General features: G+C 35.2%; 1 protein-coding gene across 1 annotated transcript in view; it reads left to right on the top strand.

Annotated features, from left to right (window-relative positions):
* Positions 1-9,847: 9,847 nt before the first annotated feature.
* Positions 9,848-23,219, top strand: part of LOC108358851 (uncharacterized) — an 84,120-nt gene continuing 70,748 nt past the window's right edge. Inside the window, exons 1-2 of the mRNA XM_017610347.1 lie at positions 9,848-9,887; positions 10,208-11,090. Coding sequence (XP_017465836.1) covers positions 10,221-11,090 — 870 coding nt within the window. The 5' untranslated portion in view covers positions 9,848-9,887; positions 10,208-10,220. The remainder of the gene's footprint in view (positions 9,888-10,207; positions 11,091-23,219) is intronic.

The raw sequence follows: 23,219 nt of genomic DNA, 5'->3' as shown, positions 1-23,219 counted from the left end.
CAACGCGGACCAGTCGGTGCAGTTACTCAATGTGGTACCCTCGTTTACTGGCTAAACAGAATGTAGTACCACAGCCACAAACTATTTCGCTAGCTTCATCAGCTACATTAGAATTTAGAATATTTTTACTTTTGATAACTCCTGCTACATTCCACAGCCTCACCATTCGGGTTTTACTACCGTATTGAAAGACCAATACGTTAGTTTGGGTGATATTCCCCAAGTCTTACCATGAATTCTATGACAGGTATACAAAAATACTCTTACAATAGGAACATGATGCTTGCGACGTATACATTGCAAATTGCATTTTGGAAGTCAGCCTATCTTTCGCTCGTACGTGAGCTTCTCTTCAATCAGAAGAATTTGATAAAATATTAAGGGAGCAGGGTTTGAAAATGCTGTAATATTTTTATTTAATTTGCTTTTGCGGTGCTTTGATATATGATATCGAAAGCAAAGCAAAAGCAATTCAAAAATCAAACAAATGCTTTGGCTGCCGTTTTGCTACGAAATTTCGAAAGCAAATTGTGGAAGCACAAAGACAGCGCAACAGCAGCAAATCAACAGCAATTTGACTATAAATTTTCTGCGAAGCATCGAATTGGCAGAAATAGAGGATATTATATGTACATATGCGTGCGCAAATCCACTAGTCGCTTACCCTGATAAGCTTTGCATTGATGGCGGAGTTAATATGTACTTAGATAATAGGTGCGTTCGTTTAAAATTTCCAGCAGAAACCAACCAACTGCCAAATTTCGGCGAAATGTCATCTGTTCTCTCACAAGAGAGAAATATCCAAAATAGTACGCGAACAGAAAATTTGCAGAAACTTGCAAGTTAGACGAACAGCTGATATAATTTTTGTTTACATACAAAAGTGTAAAATTTAAAACGTACGAAAAGTCATCGCAAAGTGTTATACTGACACAGTTTATTGATTAAACAAACAACTACTTATTTCTTACAAGTTTAATTAGTCGGATTTTGTAATTTTTATCTTCCAAACCATCAAATTCAATTTTGTGATTTGTGTAAATGCCAACCAGCTGTTTTTGATCAGCTGTTTTCCTGTTGCCAAATTGCTGTTGGCAAAAATTTTTTCAGCAGAAACCAGCAGCTTCCCCTCAAAATGAAATGTCAGTTTGCTCTCTCAATTTCCCCTACTTTGCAAGTTTTTTGCGTACGCGAACGCAAAAACTTGTAAGTTTTGGTTAAACATGAACAATTAACAGCTACGCGAACGAACCTAATATACCATGCTGCAAAAGCGTCATGTGTACAACACAGCCAAGCAGATAACAGCACAGCAAAAGCACTATCACAGCAAGTCGAAAGCAATAAAATTGTTTAAATAAACTGCCGATAAAAAAACCAAATAAACTTTTCAAAGTTACAGCAAAAGCAAAGCCGTTCGAATCAAAATCGAAGATTTTAAAGCTAAGCAAAAGCAAAAATAGTAATGCTGCTGCTGCTTTGCTGGCAGTTTTTCAAGTCCTGTAAGGGAGATATCGTGTCGTAACACAAAAATACCTTTTAGAAATAAGTATGTATGTATATAGATTTTTAAATAGTTCAAAATTGTGACTTCTGGTTAAGAGAGCATTTTTTTATATATTTTTTTTTTTATGGAAGCTTAAATAATAATAAAATTATTAAATAAACTAAAAAGAAATGCAGCGCGAGCAACGGAGGCTCTCGGCTGAAGAGAGCATTTAAATGTGTTTCATGCGCTGAATGCGTGGCCATGATTCAATAATACAAGGTTCGATAAACTGACAGTTGTCTCTCTCGCACCGCTCCCTTAGCAGTGGGACCGTGTTGCTTCTTTGCACATTTACATGGAAACAGTGTAACTTTGGTGTGAAATAGGAGTATGAGCGTTTGTGCAATATGTTTATTTGTATATGCATATGAAGCATATTTAACTGGTGAAAACATAAACTGTTTTTAAATTGGATGTTTACATCAATCTCATAGTAGTCTTATTTCAATTTTGAGTCATTTTTGCAGTTTTTATACAGCTAAATAGCACATAAATTACGTAATTCACATAGATACATCAATATTACGTTCAAAATTTAGTTTAAAACGCCAGATTTCCTGCAAATACATTAGAATTTACAAAAGGAATTTCACCAATAATTGCCTACTTTGCGTACTTTTCTACCATTTTCGCACCAAGAGATTTCATTCCTCCCCTTTTCTCCGTCCTTCAAAAAATGCAACCTTTTGTAAGGGAGTGTCAAACCGCAGCTGTCAATAATTATCTAACCTTGTATAATTGAATCATGGTGCGTGGCAATATTTTACTCAAGATATACCATGATAAAAATATAGTAAGGTAGAACCGCTGAGAGTCACTTTTAAAATTCTTGACGTTTCCAAACAATTTAATTTTTAAATTTACTCACAAACTCACACACACATTTTCATTTTCAATCTCAAGCAACAACAATTTCGAACAATTTCAATTTTTTATTTTCACTTTTATATGATTTTAAAATGTTGGCAAACTTCAAAAAAAAATCATGGCCGACAAATTGAGAGAACGGTTATACCTTGCTATGTTTTTATCATGAGATATACATACATATCGTCACTAGACACGAATAAAGGCGCAACTTCAAAAGTTAACCGCGAAAAAAGGCGCACAATAAAAACTTCAGCGAAGAAAGTCTCTTAACATAGTTGACGGCGAAGAAAGACGCGTTAAAATATTTGACGGCGAAGAAGGACGCGTAAACTTATTTTCGCGGTCAACTATGTTTGCGGGTGTAATAGTATGTACATTCCGTAAATAGTTTTTGGGGAAATAATGCTGAAGTGACAGTCCTTGGCCAAGCATAAATCTATGATTACGCGTCTTTCTTCGCCGTCAACTAGGTTACGCGGCTTTCTTCGTCGAAGTTTTTCTTAAGCGCCTTTTTTCGTAAAATTTTTTTATGCGTCTTTTTTCGCCGTCGTAACACTAGCGCGCCTTTATTCGTGTCTAGTGACGATATATACTAAAAATTTAAGCAGGTGACAATCCTAAAGATTTTTATTTTTTACCTAAACCTGTACCTTCAGAATGGTGTTTAGTTCATTCAATTTGATGGAGTGCTTTCATATTTAAAACCCCTTTTTTAAAATAAATAGCTAAATTTAAACAAGTAAGAAAGTCTAATTTCGGGCGGAGCCGAACATTAAATACCCGGCGCAAGTATTAAATATATGTTTTTTCACCTTTCCGAAACCTACCGCTAGATGGTAAGCCGGGGTGTATCAATTTTGAGTAAATTAGCGTCCTTCAATTTCGAAATATTGAAGTTTCAAGCATTTCTGAAATTTACCGTTATATGAGAAGCGGCCGTTATTTTAGTCCGATTTCAATAATTTTCAACGTTTTGCTTATATGTGGCAAGCACAATAACCACACCGAGTTTGGTACAAATTGGTAGAACGGTTACTGAGATACATATATGTGATCATAAGTGGGCGGTGCCACGCCCATTTTCCAAAATTTTACCATAAACGTATTTCTTGGTAAAGAATTGTTGCAAGCATCAATTTTGAATAAATTAGCTTCAATATTTACTGATTTATCGAAGATTTTGTATTTCTCTAAATTACCGTTATATGGGATGTGGGCGTGGTTATCGTCTGATTTTAAAAATTTTCGACGATTTTGTATACTGTACCAAGGCCAACAACTGTGCCAAGTTTGGAAGAAATTGGTGCAGCGGTTACCAAGATATACACATGTAACCATAAGTGGGCGTGGCTACGCCCATTTTCCAAAAATTTATAATATTCTTATTTTTCGTCTAAAAATTATTGTAAATATCAATTTTGAGTGAATTATCTTCAGTAGTTACTAAAATATCGCAGTTTTCGTATTTCTGGAAATTACCGTTATATGGGAAGTGGGCGTGGTTAAAGTCCGATTTCGCCCATTTTCAATACCAACCTACCTTGGATTAAGGGAAACCTACGTACCAAATTTCGTTGAGATATCTCAATTGTTGCTCGAGTTATCGTGTACACGGACGTTTGTCTATATCTATCTCGATTCGTTTTGGTTGTTACAAACAACCGCTATGTGAACAAAACTAATATACCCTTGTGCACAAGTGCGCTCGGGTATAAAAACGTGACTATTATTCGCATGTGCGTGAGCTTCTCCCCTTCAAAATGATATATCATGCATTAAATTTGATAAAATATTAAATGAGATATCGTTTGGTAACACAAAAATACCTTTTAGAAATAAGTATATTGATTAAGTGAGCTACAATTTTTTGTAAAGATTCTGTTTAAATAATTTGAAATTTGGGTGAAAATTCGCGACAATTTTTAAAATTTTTTTACAAAGTTCGAAATCTGAATTTATATGGTGCTTGCTTTATAGCCTGCTAGACTTTTATAAAAAACAATAAACATTAAATAAACAAAAGACAAATAGCCAAAACTGGTCAAAATATCGCACTCGTATTATTTTGTGGGTAACTGTATGTATGCACATACATTAAAACTATGTGTTATATTCTATTTGCTATTATGTAATGTACTTATGTACATCTGGTTATATATGTATATGTATGTATTTATACAAATCTATTATACATACGGGGACCAGATTTCTTTGGCCAAAAATCGGAACATTTCTGAAGCATCGAATCCGGACGTACAATTTTTTTTGAATAAAGAGATATAACATCTTTTTATACAGTTTTATTTAAAATAAAACAAAGAACTTGAAAAATTATCGCAAAAATGTATACGCACAATATATACCAGGGGTGGGCAAGGCCAGGGCCGAAAAGTGCCACATGTAAATTCTGAATGCCACAAAGAGCCACCAAAAAAAACCACAAAAACAAAACTTTTATTTTCAAATGAGATTATTATTAGAAATAAAAAACATTAATTTTAGTTAATTTAAAGAAAATTTAAAAGATCCCTTTGGCCAAATTTTCAATATCTGCTTTTACGTCAGTTAAACCCGTTCGTAACCGTTCTGTTAAATGTTGGTTAGTCAATAAGTACGTCGTTTAAAATTTCCAGTAAAAAATGTCCGGCGAAATGTCATCTGTCCTCTCGCAAGAGAAAAATATCCAACCCTGCAAAAATCGTTGGACCATGTGATCTATTTGTGGTATTTTGGAGTACTTACAAAAATGCTCCTCTATCATGCTGTAGCGGACCAACTCGTGTCTCTGCACCATTTTATTGGTACCCCGATCACTGCTCGTGTTTTAACGAAATGTGATTGAAGTTGAGCATTTGAAAGCACATTTTCATGTCTGGCTGTAGCTGAACGTGTAGAGATGCTCGCTGTTAGTTGTTAGCTCACAGCATGTTCGGGTTCAAATACCGAAAGAGGCAACATGTAATTTTTTATTTTTGTTTTTGGTTTTTATTAATTGCGAAAAAGCATCAAATGAAGAACAAAAGCGTGTACAAACGAAAAAGCAAACCAACAACGTCATTGTTAATATGTTGGAGTAGTTTTGTGCTACTCTGATGTAATGCAGAGATGGAGTATATGGTCCTGCCCTAGGACATCGCAATGTTAGTTGGACCATATTTTTTATATGAATTGTGGTTAATTTTGGAGTACTCCGTGGCCCTTAGGGAGTACTCTTTACATGCATGCATGAAGTAGTCGCGATTTTTGCAGGGAAAATACTACGCGCACAGAAAATTTTCAGAATCTTGCAAGTTAGACGAGCAGCTGATAGAAATTTTGTTTACATTCAAAAGTATAAAATTTAAAACGTAATAGGCGGCAACACGGTGCGTCTGATTCGCGAGTCGATTTAGATGTGTTAAGTAAAAATAAATATGTGTTAGTTACACCGACATGACTCTGGTATGACTCTGAATGACTCAACTGTGTGTAGTCGAAAGGCGAGTCAATACGTACACAGTTGACTCGCGAGTCAGACGCACCGTCTATATTGCCTATAAGAATTTCGAAGTCTTATCCTGACACAGGTCACTGACTAAACGAATAATTACTTATGTACTTTTCACAAGTTTAATTAGTCGCATTTTACTATTTTAACTTCCAAACCATCAATGCAAATTCAATTCAATTCAGGGATTTGCGTAAATTCCAACCAGCTGTTTTTGAACAGCTGATTTCTTGTTGGCAAATCGCTATTCGTAAAAATTTTTCCAGCAGAAACTAGCAGCTTTCCCTCAAAATAAAATGCCATTTTTCTCTCTCAATATCCCCTACTTTACAAGTTTTTTGCATATGCGAACACAAAAAGCTGATGGTTTTTATAACTTTCAATAATTATCACGTACGCGAATGCAATTAATTGTGAACGGTGTTTTGACTTTACGAATTTCACTGAAGAGTACAAAGACTCACAGTTATATGCTGTACCAAAAATTTTAAATATACGGCACGTAGCTGTTTTCAGAAGCGGATATTTTAAATCTGGTACTTGTTGCCGGAATTCAAGCAATGACAAAGCTTTATGTTGCATTCCAGTGCCTTATCTTCTTTTAATTCCAAAAACTCCAACTCTTCTTCACTTTTCTAAAAGAGGAGTATTTCGGATATTGTAAATTCATCCTCAATTATGTTACATAAAAGAGGGTTTATGAAGTATGCAAACGTATATTTAAATAATTTCAAATATTTTTTCAACATCTGCTTTGAATCATGTGCAATATTTTTTTCTAGCCATGGAAAATGATGTAATATTCTTTTTATGAGAATATGAATAAAAAGAAGTAGTTTAGCTTTAAAACTTAAAATATTTTTCGACAAATCAAAAACATTTTTATTCTCTCCTTGTAGAGGCAAATACAAGTTTTGCGAATGTTCCATCATATCATATCGGTAAAGAACATTAAGTCAGAAAGCCAATTTTCATTCCCCAATTGCTGGTAATATTCCGATCTCAATTTGCGTATGTCGATATAAAAGGAATAAAATAAAAAAAAACAACACAATGGAAAAGAATGTCGAAAAAAGAAATATAGATTTTAAAAAGTAAAAAGAGCCAAAATGTTCTAAGCAAAGAGAAAGTAAAAAGAGCCGCACTTTGCTAAGCAAAGGCATGGATAGCTAGATATGAAACTCTTTTTCTCGTGAGAGCGCTGTCAAAGTGTGTATTTTTTATAAAATTCTCCAGTAGAGCCACTGTGACGAAAACATGTATGGGCATTTATAGAGAAATTTATGGAGAAACTTTTGATTCAACACAACGAACAAAAGTTGCAATATTCTTCATATCTATTTGATATTTCACTGTTTATATTGCCAGGAAAATTGTGTTTAGTTACAAATACTGTTTTATAGTAATATTAAAAAATGCGGGAAGAAGAAATCCACTGAATTCAATGTGATGGATTTTCCACACATTTAGTGGTAGCTCGCCACTTCGCGTGTCAGCTGTTTATCTGCCCAGGGATTGGCAGTGCTGCCAAGTACGAAAACGAGTTCCTGGGCGCACTCTCAAAAAAAATGAGAGAGTTTCATATCTAGTTATCCATGGCAAAGGGCCGCATTTGGCTCAAAGAGCCGCCACGGTGGCGAGAATGTAAATTGGGAAAAGGCATTTGAGCAAGTTTTGGCTACTTTTTTTGTTTAACAAATGTTTATTGTTTTTTTTTTTGAAAATATAACTTACTATTTAAGCTTTTTCTTAAATCAAAATTTCAAACTTTTTAAAGTATTTATAAAAATTCGACGAATTGTAACAAATGTTGATAAAAATTTTAAAGATTTTAATTAGATTTTCTATAATTGTTTTGAGTATGCAGTTTTGTAGCCCATTAAACTTTAGTAAATTTGTGAAGTGCAAGTTTGAAGTAATTTCGATTTACCGTTGATTTTTGACGATTTTTTGTCAATTAGAAATTAGACAAGAATGATATGGCGAGAGTATCAGTTTGACAGAATAAAATATAATGAAATTCATAGAAAATAAGGATTCTGGCTATGTTTATGTTCTATGTCCTTTATGGTAACCAAAATGCTGCACGTTTATACGAAACCTTTTTTTTTTGGGCCAGAGTACAAGGAGTCTCTTATTAAATTAATTAAGAAAATACTAAAAATCGGGATTCAATCGGTACGAATGGTCACCGTAATTATACATACACATACATATGCATGTATTTCACTGCCTGGCGAAAATCTTATCACTCTACGTACATACCAGGGTAGCCAACTCGTGCGAAATTCCCCGATTTCAGTTTGCGTGGGGAATTGGGGAACGGACCGTTTTTTGTGGGGAATTTCAGTTTACGTGGGGAATCAGTGGATGGACTGTTTTTTTTTGTGAGGAATTAGGTGTTAACATATTTTTTTCTTTTTTGTTTCACTGATTTCAAGCACTATTTACAAATTGTCATTTGCATTTCTATTTTTGCCGTTTTGTTGATTTTTTTCAATATTGCGCAAAGTATGAATCTTGGATTTATAAGGGTTTTGTTAAAGAATGAACTATATTTTTTTATAAAAAAAACTCATATTAAATAACCAAAAAAATAATTGTGAAAAATTGTGCGACTAAATTTTTTCGACAACTGTATGTATGTATGTATGTAAATATTAAATGTACATTTCTTATTTTTTATTTGTTAACTAACTTAATAAAAGTTTGGTTGGGTTTATAAATGTAAAGCTGTATTACATTTCAAAATAAAATAAACAGAAAGCCCAGAAGTATGTACAAATACATTCAAAATTTTTTTTGTAAATAAGCAGATATCTATGGGAGAGGAATTCTACGAAATTTGGGGCAAAATCTGGGAATTTCATTGTCGAAATCGGGGATTTCTCAAAAATAAGTTGGCTACCCTAGTACATACATATGCACATACAAATCATGAACCAACAAAACAAGATCACCTATTCAAAGAAGCAAGAAAAAAGTATACATACATATTTCTGAGCGTTTTTCACATCTGCCGTGGTGGTATTGGCATTTATCATAAAATATAATAACTGAAACTGAATAAAAAGGAGCCAAAGGTGTTCATAAAATATAGTGATAGAAAGTGTTTTGCAACCACGTAGCATCCGCACAGTTCCATTTTTCAATGCCAAAGTTCTGACCAAAAGTGCACCCGCTTTTCATGCAAATTTACTCCTCTCGGCAAACCAAACCAACGCACAAACTTGTTAAATTCACAAAGCACTTCTTTTATATCAAATATTTTTAATAAATCAAAATTTATACACTGCCGGAACAAAGTATTGGCACAGCAAATTTTTCACAATATATGAAATGATTTTTATTCTAATATTTTTCCGCCAATTTGGTATGCAATTATGGTTCATTCTACAACAACAAAACACAAAAATAAATTTCTAAACTTTGTGAAAAACTCGTAAAATAGCAAATTTTCATGCAAATTTTAAACCCTTTAACCAGATTTTCTAGATTTTTTAGAGTATGCAGTTTTGCAGCCCATTAAATTCCAGTAAAAAAAATGCAAATTGGGAGTTAGTCAAAAATCGTATTGATTTTTGAGAATTTTTTTGTTTAAGGTGTTTTGCATATAGTATTTTCGAAACAAAAAATTTTTTGTATGGAAGAGACTGCGTGGATTAATTAACAAAAATCAACTGTAATTCCTAGTCTACAAATCTGCATACACAAAAAATTCCAAAAAATCTGATTAAAAAGGTGAAAATTGCATGAAAATTTGTTAAATTTTTGCGAGTTTTGCACAACGTTTGGGAATTACATTTTTATGTTTTTTGTTGTAGAACGAACCATATTTTTATAAAAAATTGGCGGAAATATGCTAGAATAAAAATTGTTGCATATATTGTGAAAAATTTGCTGTGCCAATACTTTGTTCCGGCAGTGTAACTAAAATCGCTGCAGAAAACACATCAAATCGCTAAAAACCACTACGAAGAGGTAGGAGACGTTGTAAATAAAGCCAAAAAACATCAAAAACGCTACGAAAACTTTAGTTTGAAAATCGATTACAAATACAACGATGGCTGATTAGGTGATCTGTAGCTCGTTTCTGTAACAATTCTCTACCAAGGCGAATTGAGATATGAATTCGCCGCCCTGTTCTCTACTGCTAATGAGTAGTAGAGAATGACGTATATTCTCTACCAGTAGTGAAATAATCGGTAGAGAAGAGTTACGGAAACCAACTACTGTAGTCGTTCGTTCATGCATACAAATACAATCGGTTCATTAATCTCTATTTTCATTTATATTTTCAGCTACTTCTCGAAAATGCTCTCCATTCAGCAACTGATCAAAGCTCTCCGCAAACTGCAAAACAGCTGCGCTAGCAATAATGGCCGAGATTTGATAAAAGAAAACCTCAAACGAGTTGCCGTCGTTGCTTCAGCAACCAATACTACAAGAAATGTAGTATTAGGAATGTCGGCGTCAGTATCACCCACTCGCCAAACAGCCGAAGGTGCAGCTGAATTTGGACCAACCATTGTAACGTCACTACCAACGCTAAACGATGCAATGATATCACCAAAACAACCCCGAAAACTTAAGCGAGAGCATGAGCAACAGCTGTTGCTGGCCACCAATTCTAGTCAACCACAACAACAAAAAGAGCAATCATATCAACTAGAACAAAGGCAGCATTCACAAGTACACGAAGTCAACTGTCAAGTTGGTCGACAACGTAGCGTCAGTCTTGATTCGCCTGCGATTGAAAACGGTGGTGTCACTGCTGGTCCGGAATACCAAATTGCCGTGAATTCATTGAAGACGACGTCGACAAGCGCGCAAGCTTCGAATTACACAACATCACTTATTTATACTACAACAACACAGTCCCAACAGATACATAAATTCTATCAGCAGCATCTGCATCATTTCCATACCCAAAACAATAAAAGTTTGAAAAATAAACAAACACAATATAACACAATGTCATCTTTGGCTGCTGAACCCAAAGCTCTAAAACAGGCTGATCAGACTGGAGCCACTACAAATGGACAACATCCGTCTCAGGATGCAAGCAGCTCGAATGGTAGTTGTTGCAATGGCAATGAACGGAAAAACTCATCCGATAAACCATGTTTCAATACAGGACTGGGACAAATCCTACAATTTATGGAGTTGATAGGCAATTTAAAGGTTAGTCATATCTTTGTTTCGCAGTGTTTTCATTGCATATCGATTTTTTCATCATAAAAGTTTGATCTACATACATATGCATAACGAACGAATACATTGTCACCAACGTAATTGTAGAATTATACTGAAACATGTGACGGGAATACTGCTTGATGATTTTAAATGTGACTATGTACTAATTGAGTCGCTATAAATTAGCGGAAACAGTAAAAAGTAGGATCTGGAGAAAACTGAAGCATGTGTGCATTTGTAAACATATACTTATGTACGTATGTACCTAGGATGTACATACATGCGTATATACACGAACTACAAAACTGTGAATGAAAGACATGAGAGCAAAATTGTTAATAGGCAAACCGGTTTTATTAATACAATTTATAACAACCATATCTACGGTTAGGAATACATTTGTGTAAAGACGATGTTTGCAAATTTTTTACAATATTGCATTCCACATGACGCAAACATATGTACATACATACATACAATTTACAAACTAATGTATGCGCGCAGGTGAGCATTGCATTTCCATACTGATATAAAGCTTTTTTTGATAGGCAAATCGATAAGCCGGCTGCAAGTTATTTGAATGATTGCAAAATATGTTTTTACTAACAGCAAGTTGTGAAATCAAGAACGTCGTTCATCGACAAGTAACTGCTGCGTAAAGGTCGAATGTTGGTGTTTAATCAATAAATCGGAAAGCCTTTAGGTTGATTAGGTCATGCACGTGGAACTTATAATTACTTGTGGAAATCCTCTTGGCAGCCGAACAATTCTTATGATGTCATTAGTAGCAAAAAAATCCCAAAACATCGAATGAAAAGTATTCAGCAAGAATACTTCACTCAATTGGCAAGTATGTGATTCACGCAGCAATAAAAAGTTACTTTCTTCTATACTTTGCATGCAAGTCGTTTTACACGCCAATCAAAATATCTAGATTTACAGAGTTGGACTAAACATATTGGGGTGGTTATGATGCCCACTTTATATGGAAAGTTCTTAAGAACTTAATTTTTATATTTTCCTTTATTTTTCACCATACTATTCTAGTGAATGTTGGTGTGAAGACATTTCATAAATTAGTGATACATAAATGTACTATTATTAATATGGAACAACAGATCCAAAGGATATCAAAAACTTTTAACTATAACAAAAAATAATTTTGGAATAGGTTCTTTTTCCAAAGCTTGGCATAAATTCTTACATTAATTTTTTAGAAAATACAGGCACTAACTATCGCAAATCTACGTTAGAAGAGCACTCAAGATATTCAAAGCATGAAAAATACTCCAATGTATTGAATAATACCCGACACACTGAATTGACCATTCTGAGGAGCTCCGGTAAAGCAGGGACCGAGAGCAAAAGGTATGATCGGGTCTTGTAGTTTTGCTCCCAAGAACGCTTAAAACCCCAAACCGAAACGAGTGTTTTCACAAGATCGAAAGGGAGAAAAAAACTGTCGGGAACGTTCTCAACGGGAATTATATTAGAACAACACCCTGTGGAACCAGCGTTGCCGTTTTGCTTAAATTTAAGCAAAATTGCCTCTTAAAATGTTAAACTTTTCTTCGTTTTGTTAAATATTTTTATTAAAATAGTCAAGAAGGATAATTTTCCTCAAAAATTCATAGTCAGAAGAGTTACTATTTCAATAAATTTTTCAAAATTATTTTAGGAAGACTGTCATCCAGATCCCACATAAAGTTCCAGCAAATGTTGCTCTACGCAATTCCCGACCTGTGGTCGTCGCATTTCCAAACCTCTGATCGCTTGCAATTCGGAGGCGACCTAGAACCTTGGGTCCCTTCGTTTGCGTGACAAGATCAACACGCACATTTTGGATAACATGATGCCTAACTCGTTGTTTGCATGCATTCATAAAACTAGCGAAAGGGTAGATAACTATTGTAGGAGTATGTGTTGAAAGCCTGAAATAATGAATTTGAAAGTTTTCAAATTTAGCAACTGTTAGGCCCGATTTCAGATGGCCTACTTAGATAGAGATTGTTGATTAATTTCCACTATTCCTTTTCAGATCATACATTTAGTCTGCACTTAAATAGCCAATTTTGCTATTTAAGTATGAGATATTNAAGTTTTCAAATTTAGCAACTGTTAGGCCCGATTTCAGATGGCCTACTTAGATAGAGATTGTTGATTAATTTCCACTATTCCTTTTCAGATCATACATTTAGTCTGCACTTAAATAGCCAATTTTGCTATTTAAGTATGAGATATTCAACCCTGTGTTTATACCAAACAACCAAGATTGATTGGTAGGTTGTTTAATCAATCCCACCTATAACAATCACTGTTCAGCAAACAACCAAGATTGATTGGTAGGTTAATCAATCCCACCTATAACAATCACTGTTCAGCAGAAAATGTAAACAAACATGCAAATGCAACAACGATTTCAAGGAATAAGCAGCAGTGCTGCCAATTGTTTGGCATATTTAAACAAAGTTGCTCTGAAACCCAACGAAAGCTAAATGGCATTTAAACAACAATCCACAATTAAACTTAAGTACCGTTTAAATGATGTATTATGGAACGAATTTCCGTCATCCCTTGTCAAATTTGGTTTGGAGACAAACCGGTTTCGGCGTTGTGCCATCTTCAGTGTAATTTTTCGTTCTGCATAATTTTTGTTGGTTGCTCGTATTTATACTCCTTGTTATCTACCTCTTTCTTTTGTTAGGTACGTCTTTTTAGTTTTGCAGTGTTTGCGGTACTCATTAGGTAGATGAATTGTTTTGGCTCGTTTTTGACGGCAGGTAGAAGTCCGTGATTTTAACCCCCTTTGTTTGTGCAGTTGGTGTATTCCCTTCCATATCTGTCCTTAATATTTTGTTGTTGTCATTCTTCTTCTTGTACAGTGTGCAAAAACAAAGGGGGTTAAAATCACGGACTTCTACCTGCCGTCAAAAACGAGCCAAAACAATTCATCTACCTATTGAGTACCGCAAACACTGCAAAACTAAAAAGACGTACCTAACAAAAGAAAGAGGTAGATAACAAGGAGTATAAATACGAGCAACCAACAAAAATTATGCAGAACGAAAAATGACACTGAAGATGGCACAACGCCGAAACCGGTTTGTCTCCAAACCAAATTTGACAAGGGATGACGGAAATTCGTTCCATAATACATCATACACACACCCTGTCGGAAACAACAACAACCAAAAAGGAAATACCGTTTAAATATTTATTTGAAAGTAGCTATAACATCCTTACTTTCGACGACAAAACTCAGCCTTAAAGAGTCTTTACTTACTGAGTTGCTTAGTTTTTATTTCTATAACCAGACGTCACTTTCATTCTTAACGTTAAGTTCGCAACACTTTTGATCTCGATTTGTTCTCTAGCAGAACGTTCCACAGACTTATGTTCTTATTTGAAAACTTTCTCGATACTTTTGTTCTGATTTCCTTCTCATTGGAAGTGTTCACAAAAACTTCGTTCTCATTCTGTTCTTGTTCAGGACATTGCTGAGAGTTTTGTTCGCGAACCTTTTGTTCTCATTTTTTCCCCGCTCAAAATGCTCTCAATCCTTTTGTTCCCGTTTGGTTCTTATGCGGACACGTTCTTGACAATTCATTTTGTTTTCGCACAGAACTAAACCATAACCGGAGCGCTTTCTCGGTCCCTGCGGTTAAGTAATCGGCACTAAATCTTTTTTCACCGAGAATCAAATTTGAAAATAAATTTTAATTTTATTTATGCACAATTAAAAAAAAATAATAATTTTTGATTTTTCTTTTATATATCTAAAATAACAATTATTTTTTAATTTTTATCCAAATAATATGTCAATAGCAGTTATTTTTGATTTTTATATTAAATGTCTTAGATAACAGTTATTGAAGCCTTTTATTTAAAAAAGTCATTAAAAAAAACCAGTCACCGACTTTTATTTTTTAAGTCATACGTATAAAAGTCATTATAATTTTTCACGGTTAAGAAGGTGTTGGAGAACCAAAGTTTACTAAGAAAACAAATGACTTATAAGTATGATTTTAAAAATAAGTCAGTGATTGATTTATATTGATGACTTTTATAAATAAAAGTCTTTAATAACTGTTATCCAAGATATGTAATTTAAAAATAAAAAATAACTGTTATTTGCAGATTATTTATATAAAAATTAAAACTAATTGTTATTTTAGATTTATAAAATAAAAATCAAAGAAAACTGTTTTTTAAGGAGTAATTAAATAAAAGTCAGAAATAATTGTTAAAGAACGGTTTGTTTAATAAAAGCTGCAACTGTTACGGTCCCTGAAAATTATACTTATGTTAATTGTTTAACGAAGGGCGGTCTGTACAAGTCGACTTCCAGTTTTTTGCATACCTATGTTAGAAATTTTTAACCGACTTTACAAAAAGGAGAAAGGTTACCAATCCGTCCGAATATTTTCTTTTTTCTTTTTTTTATGTATGTTACCGCATAATTTGGACCACGTTAACCGATTTTTATAATTATTATTATTTTTTTAAGGAAAGGTGAGGTAACAAGGTGGTCCCATATTAATTTGGTTTAAATCCGATCATCGGATCATGAAGAAATTAACGAGAATCTTAACCCTAGAATACTAACCTTATTTTTTATTCCTTTAATACTAACGTTCGCCTGTCAGGCTACTTTGAAAGAAAATACAAATTTTGTCTTGTAAAAACCTTAGATTTATTTAAACAATGGGCTTAAACATATTTCATATGCTTCTAAAGTAAAAAATAAAATAATTTAATAATTTTTTTAATATTAATACAAATAATTCGTATTGAAAAATAACACATATTTTATTATCTTTTTGAAATGGGTCATTTTACAAAATTAAAAAAATATATATATTTTAAAGCGAACGAACTCAAACAATCCATAAATTATCTTAAAGGTATTCGTATTTACTTTCACACTTAAAATTAATTAATTGTTTATCTTTTCTATTGTGACTTTTACCTACAAATGAAATCGACTTTTTTGTATCACATTAGGCCTTATGAATAAAAACTAAGCAATTGATTTTTCTTATAATGTCAGACCTCTACGTAAATTTATTTGAATAAATCAAGCAAAAGTTTGGAAATCTTAAGAAAAAAGCAACTGCTTAGCTTTTTATTCATAAGGCCCATTCATTGAAATCATCTTCCGAATTGTTCCTTGCCCGTTCTCGAGATATTTGGCTTTAAATCGACTTGTTTTTTTTGTTTTTGTGCTGTAAAGTTTTTAACAATGTATTAATCAAGCTAAAACTTCCTATTTATTTCTGATTTATGTTTATCCATCAACTCTAAAAATTTGAAATAAATCAAACACATGAAGTGTAAACCACGTCCATTTTGGTATGGAACGCCCGGTATATACTTTTTAAAGGAGTTTTTATTGAGCTTGGGGCCGTTTTTTGTTCGAAAAAATCTTCCTATTTGGCACTACAACCGTTTGTCGGCCTGGACCGAGACAAAAAACTTTTCCAATCGCCTCTCTCCTGTGCGAATTTGCGCCAGCTACTCATACCTTCTGCACTTGGCCCTTCCATCCATGTGTACAACATGTCCAAGCCAGCGCAATCGCTGTATTTTTATGTCACGCGTGGACCCTTTATATGTTGCCCGGAGGTACTTTGTCTTGTCTTCATCCAGCACTAGACCAACCTCTTTAGCTTCCTTTTTTAAACTGGAAAATGCTGCGGTTGCGTCCCTTTGTTTTAGACCGATATCATCTGCGTACGCCAACAACATCGTTCTTTTGCTATATATGGTGCCGCCGCGATCAGATTGGCAGCTCTTATTAATATTTCCAGTATCAGATTGAAGACGTCGCACGAGAGTGAATCGCCTTGTCTAACACCTCGTTTGGTCTCAAAAGGCGCGGAGAGGTCCTTCCCAATTTGGACGGAAAGTCTTCTCTAGGATTTGACGTGCTGTGAAAATCTGGTCAATGGTGAACTTCCTAGGTCAGAAGCCACTTGATAAGGTCCAGTTAGTTGGGTTCGCCTTTCAGACAGTATCGTCGACAGGACCTTGTACGCAATATTAAGAAGGCTTATTCCGCGATAGTTGGCGCAAACGGCGGGATATCCCTTCTTGTGGATTGGTAAAGTATACTGAGATTCCAGTCTTCGGGCATGTATTCATCACACCAAATTCTGCTCAAAAGCTGGTACATGCGCCCTACCAACTATTCGCCATCGGCTTTGAACAGCTCAGCCCGAATACCGTCGGCTCCGGGGCCTTGTTGTTCTTAAGCCGCCTTAATGCTGTTCTCCCCTCGTCTCGGTCGAGTAGAGGAATGTAAGCTTCGTCCCTATACATTGGTTTGGGTTCTTCTTCATCAAACGCACGGTGGCGCACCTGTGTCGCCATTAAAAAGCGTTGAGAAGTGTTCCCTCCATATCCCAAGAGTAATCCGGACATCCAGATTTCCATCTTCATCTTTGCAGGAGCTAGCCCCATTAAACCCATTTATTGCTGCCTTATTTTCTGGTATATTTTTCGGGCCGCATTTCTGCTTGCCAGCATCTCAAGCTTTTCGCACTCACGCCTTTCTGCTATCTTTTCTTTCTCTTAAAATGGAGTCTCCCTTCCCTCCTTTTTCCCCCGGTATCGCTCAATTGTCGGGCGTGTCACCATTGGCTGCAGGGTAGCTTTGTATGCTGCGTATTTTTCTGCAGCAATAGCGCGTCACTCTTCGTCATATCAGTTGTTTCTACGCGGTTGGTAACCTCTTACGCAGCGGTACGAAGTGATTGGCAGATGGAGTCCCACTGCTCATTTATGTCCGGACGATGAGGAGTTGCTTAATAAAACAGGATTGAGAGTCGATTACTAAATCTTTCGGCTGTCCGTTGTGACTGCAGCTTTGCGACGTTGAACTTTCGCCGCGTTGCCTGATGTTCGTTTTTTACTGCACAGAGGCGCATGCGGACCTCAGATGCAACAATGTAGTGATACGAGTCGATGTTGGTACCTCGGATAAAGCGCACGTCAAGAACGATCGAAGTGTATCTTCCGTCTATCACAACATGATCAATTTGGTTCTTCGTTATTTGATCAGGGGACACCCAAGTGGCTTTGCGGATGTTTCGATGCTGGCGTCTGGTACTACTAACTACCATGTTCCGTGCCGGGGCGAACTAGATCAGCCTCTCTCCGTTGTCGGAGGTGTTGTCATGAAGGCTAAATTTTCCGACTGTTGGACCAAATATGCCTTCTTTGCCCACCCTGGCGTTAAAGTCACCAAGCACGATTTTAATATCGTAGCGGGGGCAGCGCTCATACGTCGTAGGCTCGTCGTCGTTCTCTTCCGTTGGGGCGTGCACACAAATTAGGCTGGTGTTTTCAAATTTCGCCTTTATGCGGATTCTGGCTATTCGCTCACACAAGGTGTCGGAATCACCGCCCAACCACAAATCCGACACCAAATTTGTGCGCCGTCTCATGGCAGCTATAATTGCGGTCACCATTCGTACCGATTTTGGCGGGACAGTACCGATTTTGAGAAAATTGTCCCGTTGAATATTTTTTTAAATTCGGTACGTATAAGTGCCCTGATTTTTCATATTTGTACCGATTAAATCCCGATTTTCAGTGTTTTCTTAGCCAGAATCCTTATTTTCTATGATCTTTGGTTATGTTTTATTCTGACAAACTAGTAATTTCGCTATACTGCAGTCACCATTCTTGCACTGAGCAAAAAATCAACCAAAAACTGGTTAGTATTACGAAATTCATACTTGAAAAGGAATCAATGTGATTTTTGGTTAATATGTTGATGTTTTCAACAATGAGTAGGTAATATTAACACACGAGTGCACGCGCTCTCTTTTACACCAATGCACGCGTGGCCTACTATAGTAGACCATTTTAAAATGTCAATAAATGTTTTCTTAGATAACATTTAAATGAAACTGATAGTTCAAAAATGTAGTTAAATCTATTACGTTTACGATCACAAACTTAAATTTTTTCATAGCAGCTAGGAATTTGAAAAAATAAATAACTTAGTTATGTAACAGAAAAAATTTGAATAATTTTACTTCTTAGATCAATGTCTTAAACTTTCTACTTAAACCAATATTGTTCAAAAAACGATCAGTTTTCGTAACATTGAGTGCCCACCGCAGGCTGGTTATCAGGACAAATCCATTTGTTAAAAGTCTTCCACCACTTTTTGTGGATGGACGTAGAGCTCTGGTACAATAGGTGAACCGACCAACTAAAATTTGGTATTACATCGTGATGTACTTCTTGAAATGCTACTAAGAGCTTCCCTATTCCAAATTTTAGTTGTTAGAGAAGTGTTTCAATGGATGTACAACGATTCAAAGCGGGTTTCAAAAAATAGAGGGACTATTCTTGTAAAAATTTATCCTTGAAATTTTTTTCAGTGTTCACATTCATTTGGTGTATTATGAGAGCTTCGTTTGCAGCAATGTTCATCAAATCGAAAAATATTTTAAGTGGCTACCGGCTGTAGTTTCTAAGAACACTGATGCACCGTATATGCTAAGTAACCAAATTATAAATTCAGTACACCAATACTCGCGCGGACTACTATGGTAAGCCCGCGATTTTCGCGCCAATCCACAAAAAAGTGCATACGCGTGGAAGTGAAGCGCGGTACTCACTCGTCGACAAATTTAATGCAGAAGGCTTTCCTGGAACCGCACCGCTTTAACATACAAAACTGTCAAGGTATAAACAAAAATGTTGTCGTGGCCTACTATAGTAGCCCGCGCGTGTACTCTAATGTTAAGCACACTTTTGTTTACATTAACCAAACTTTTGGTTGTCGATTTTTTCGTTAGAATACGCTTATGTTATAAAACAAAAAATTTGCCTCTGACGATATTTGAAACGGCGATTTCTGAATGTTAGCAAATAACAGCAAGCATCTCAGCACATTCAGCTACAACCGCTTTATAAATGTGTGCAAATGTTCAACTTGAATAAATTTTCTTCGTCGCCTAATTTGGTGCTGCACTTCACAGAGCCTTTTTCGTAATTAAGAAAAACCAACAACAGAAAAAAAATAAACATTATGTATCGCGCTGACGGCAATCGTACTGCTGGAAGGAAACACATAACAGCAAGCATTTCTGCACGCTCAGCCACTGCAGCTACGAATTCGTTCTCAAATGTGCAACTGAATCACATTTCTTACAATCGGCTTATTAACCATGAAAAAACCAAACCATAACTTGGTTGAAAAAACCGTTGTGCTTTTGGCTCAGTGGGCCAACAAATTTTTTTTAAGGTTCTTATAATTATTTGTTAAGTTATGATACATGCTTACATATAGTCCCTCTTCCGCACAGTGATGCCAGACATTCTCTGTTAAATATCCCACGGAAATGGGGAAAAAATCCCTCAATTACCCACATCTGGAAAATTTATCCCACAAAATTCCCAACAAATTTAAACATATACATGTTTCAGTAGTAAAGAAGTAAAATTCATATAAAATAATAATAATAGTTTGGCGCTTACACATATGTGCTTTTCCTCCAATTTGTGGCGGTCCCCTTGATGTCACACAAAGGGGAGGGACCTACAGTTTTACGCCTACTCCGAATGGCGAGTGTATTTTTATGAGAAGCTGTTTTTCATGGCAGGAATACACTCGGAGGTTTGCCGTTGCCTGTCGAGGGCCGACCGCTGTTAAGAAAAAACCCCTTTTTCTGCATTTTTTTCACTCATTCATTTTTTCCCTTTCATTTTTTTGCTCACTCACTAAGGGCCTAAAAGAATTTTTTGGTGACTTTAAAATTGAAGCACATTCATGTGCTATTTAACATTTCATCAGATAATTTGTTCCGCTTTTTACATGAAACACCAGTTACAACTGAAAAGATTCTTTCTTACTCAGCGCTTGAATTGGTTAACGTAAGAAAATTTTCGAAATTGTCCTTATACTTTTTAACAATTATATACCATTTCACTCCACATCACATCTTCAGAACGATTAATTACGTAAGAATGTCGAATATTCTTGAATTTTGATCAATTATGCAACAATAACTGCGTCAAAAGAAAATCCATTATTTATATGAAGTGTCCCTTTTTTCCCTTTTAATAATTTTTGATGTAAAATATCCCTCAAATAGGGAAATTACCCACAATCTGGCATCACTGCTTCCGCATCGTCCCGTAATGCTTCATTGTTGCAATATTTTGTGACCCACGTTTCAAAACTTTCTGACATTAATTAAGCTAAAAACTGGGTTGATGATGAACTAATTTGAAAATATAAATCAGTTAGCAAAGCCGTCTTATCTTACGGCACTCAAATTTTACAGGAGAGCGAAAACACGGATTTTATTTGAAGGCATTGCCTTGATAGGCGGCATTTTCTCTACCGATTATTTTACAATTTAATAACGATTTTACGATCTTTATGCATAAATCTCGATACCTGAAGTTTAGGGTTACCAAATCTTATTTTTGTCACAACGGCGATTTATGCGGTTTTGCAACTGGTCGATGGGCAGTTTTGCAAAAACATTGACGATATGAAAAAGGCTGAACTCTAGTGAAAGCTTCTGTTGAAGAGCGAGCTCACCAGGATATTTTGCAACGCCTTGAGGAAACGGTTCTGATATTGCTTCCAGTGTTTGTGGAAAGCAAAATGATGGGTAGACAAGTCAGCGACCATACAAGAAAAAAGGCAGCAATTTAGAAATAGAGAAATATTTACAGCTACCCCTTATACCCAGACAAGAACATCCATGAATTTAGTGGAAGCATCCCAGTAAGAACCCTATCTGTTAACTAATGCGCTATATACGCCTAATACTACAAAAAGTTTATGTGAGAAATTCAGAAACTTTCCATCATTTTACATAGGGCTCCTGGAGAAATCTAACGCATAATCGTTTCAAGTGTGAGTAGTTTTCTCTTTCTTTCACATGGGATTCGCTATTATATTATACTATATGTAGTTGTCTCTTTTCAATCAAATATTATTATGCGATTAATAACGTGTTATATAACGTAAAGAATGGCATATATATCGCTAATATGCAAATGTGTTGCTTTTTAATGACAATTTTGTAAGTGTATTGGAGAATGCGTTAGGTCGTTCTTGCTGGGATAGTCGAAAAGAATTTCCAAATTTGTTTACACTGGCAATGAAGTATCTCTGTGCACCACATTCCTCAGTGAACTCAGGAAGAGTGTATAGTGTATCGGGTATGCTTCCCGAAATAAAAATAGGTAAATACTTCTTTTCATAATGAAAATTATAAAACTTTTTAACTTTAATTACTAATTACATACTACTAAATTTTGATTATAAAAATAAATGTTTGAACTAGATTTGAAATTCAGTCTTCTATAATCGAAATCCGAAAATCCGACGGGATTTTAGCCAGTATCCGGCCAGATAGTCGGATAACAGAAAAACGGCGGATAATCCGGATTACGGCACGGCACATCCCTAATTTTCATAAAAAAATAATAGACATTTTTTAATCAAAGAAAAGTAGCCAAGACATGCTAAAATGTCTTTTCCCTATTTACATTCTCGCCACCGTCTATATTGTGTGTATACATTTTTGCGATAATTTTTCAAGTTTTTTTCTGTTAGTTTTGTTTTAAATGAAACTATATTAAAAGACATTATGTCTTTTTTTATTCTAAAAACGAAGTTGTATGTTCGGATTCGATGCTTTAGAAATGTCCCGATTTTTGTCCACAGAAATCTGGTCACCGTAGCTATACAGCCTTATTATGTATCTCGAACGATAGGCTGCACGAACGATTCGTCTGTAGGCGATATCGTCACGGATTGCAATTTTGTAACTCTGTCGTTCGTCTTCGTCTTGTCTTTACGTCGATTACGTTGCAATCGTCTCGGTTACGTTGTATGATGTTGCCGGATGAGATTTGGATGTACTTCCAAAGAGTTTTTCTTAGATTTCTAATATTTTCAGCTTATTTCAATGCTTTTTATTTTAAATGGGCAACATCGGAATTGTTTACATTTTGGTTTTGCTTAAAAGTGTTTTGGTTGTGTTGCGGAAAGAAATATAAGGAAAATTAATTTTTAAAAATGTATGCTGCTATAGCGCTAATGGACGCCGAGGAATCCGAAGAAAGGGAAAGGCG

The sequence above is a fragment of the Rhagoletis zephyria genome, unplaced genomic scaffold (genome assembly GCF_001687245.7).
Source record: "Rhagoletis zephyria isolate East Lansing unplaced genomic scaffold, Rhagoletis_zephyria_1.1 Rzeph_scaffold_00305, whole genome shotgun sequence".
Lineage (NCBI taxonomy): Eukaryota > Metazoa > Arthropoda > Insecta > Diptera > Tephritidae > Rhagoletis > Rhagoletis zephyria.
Note: the sequence above shows the minus strand (reverse complement) of the source record. Positions and strands in the feature narration are given on the sequence as shown.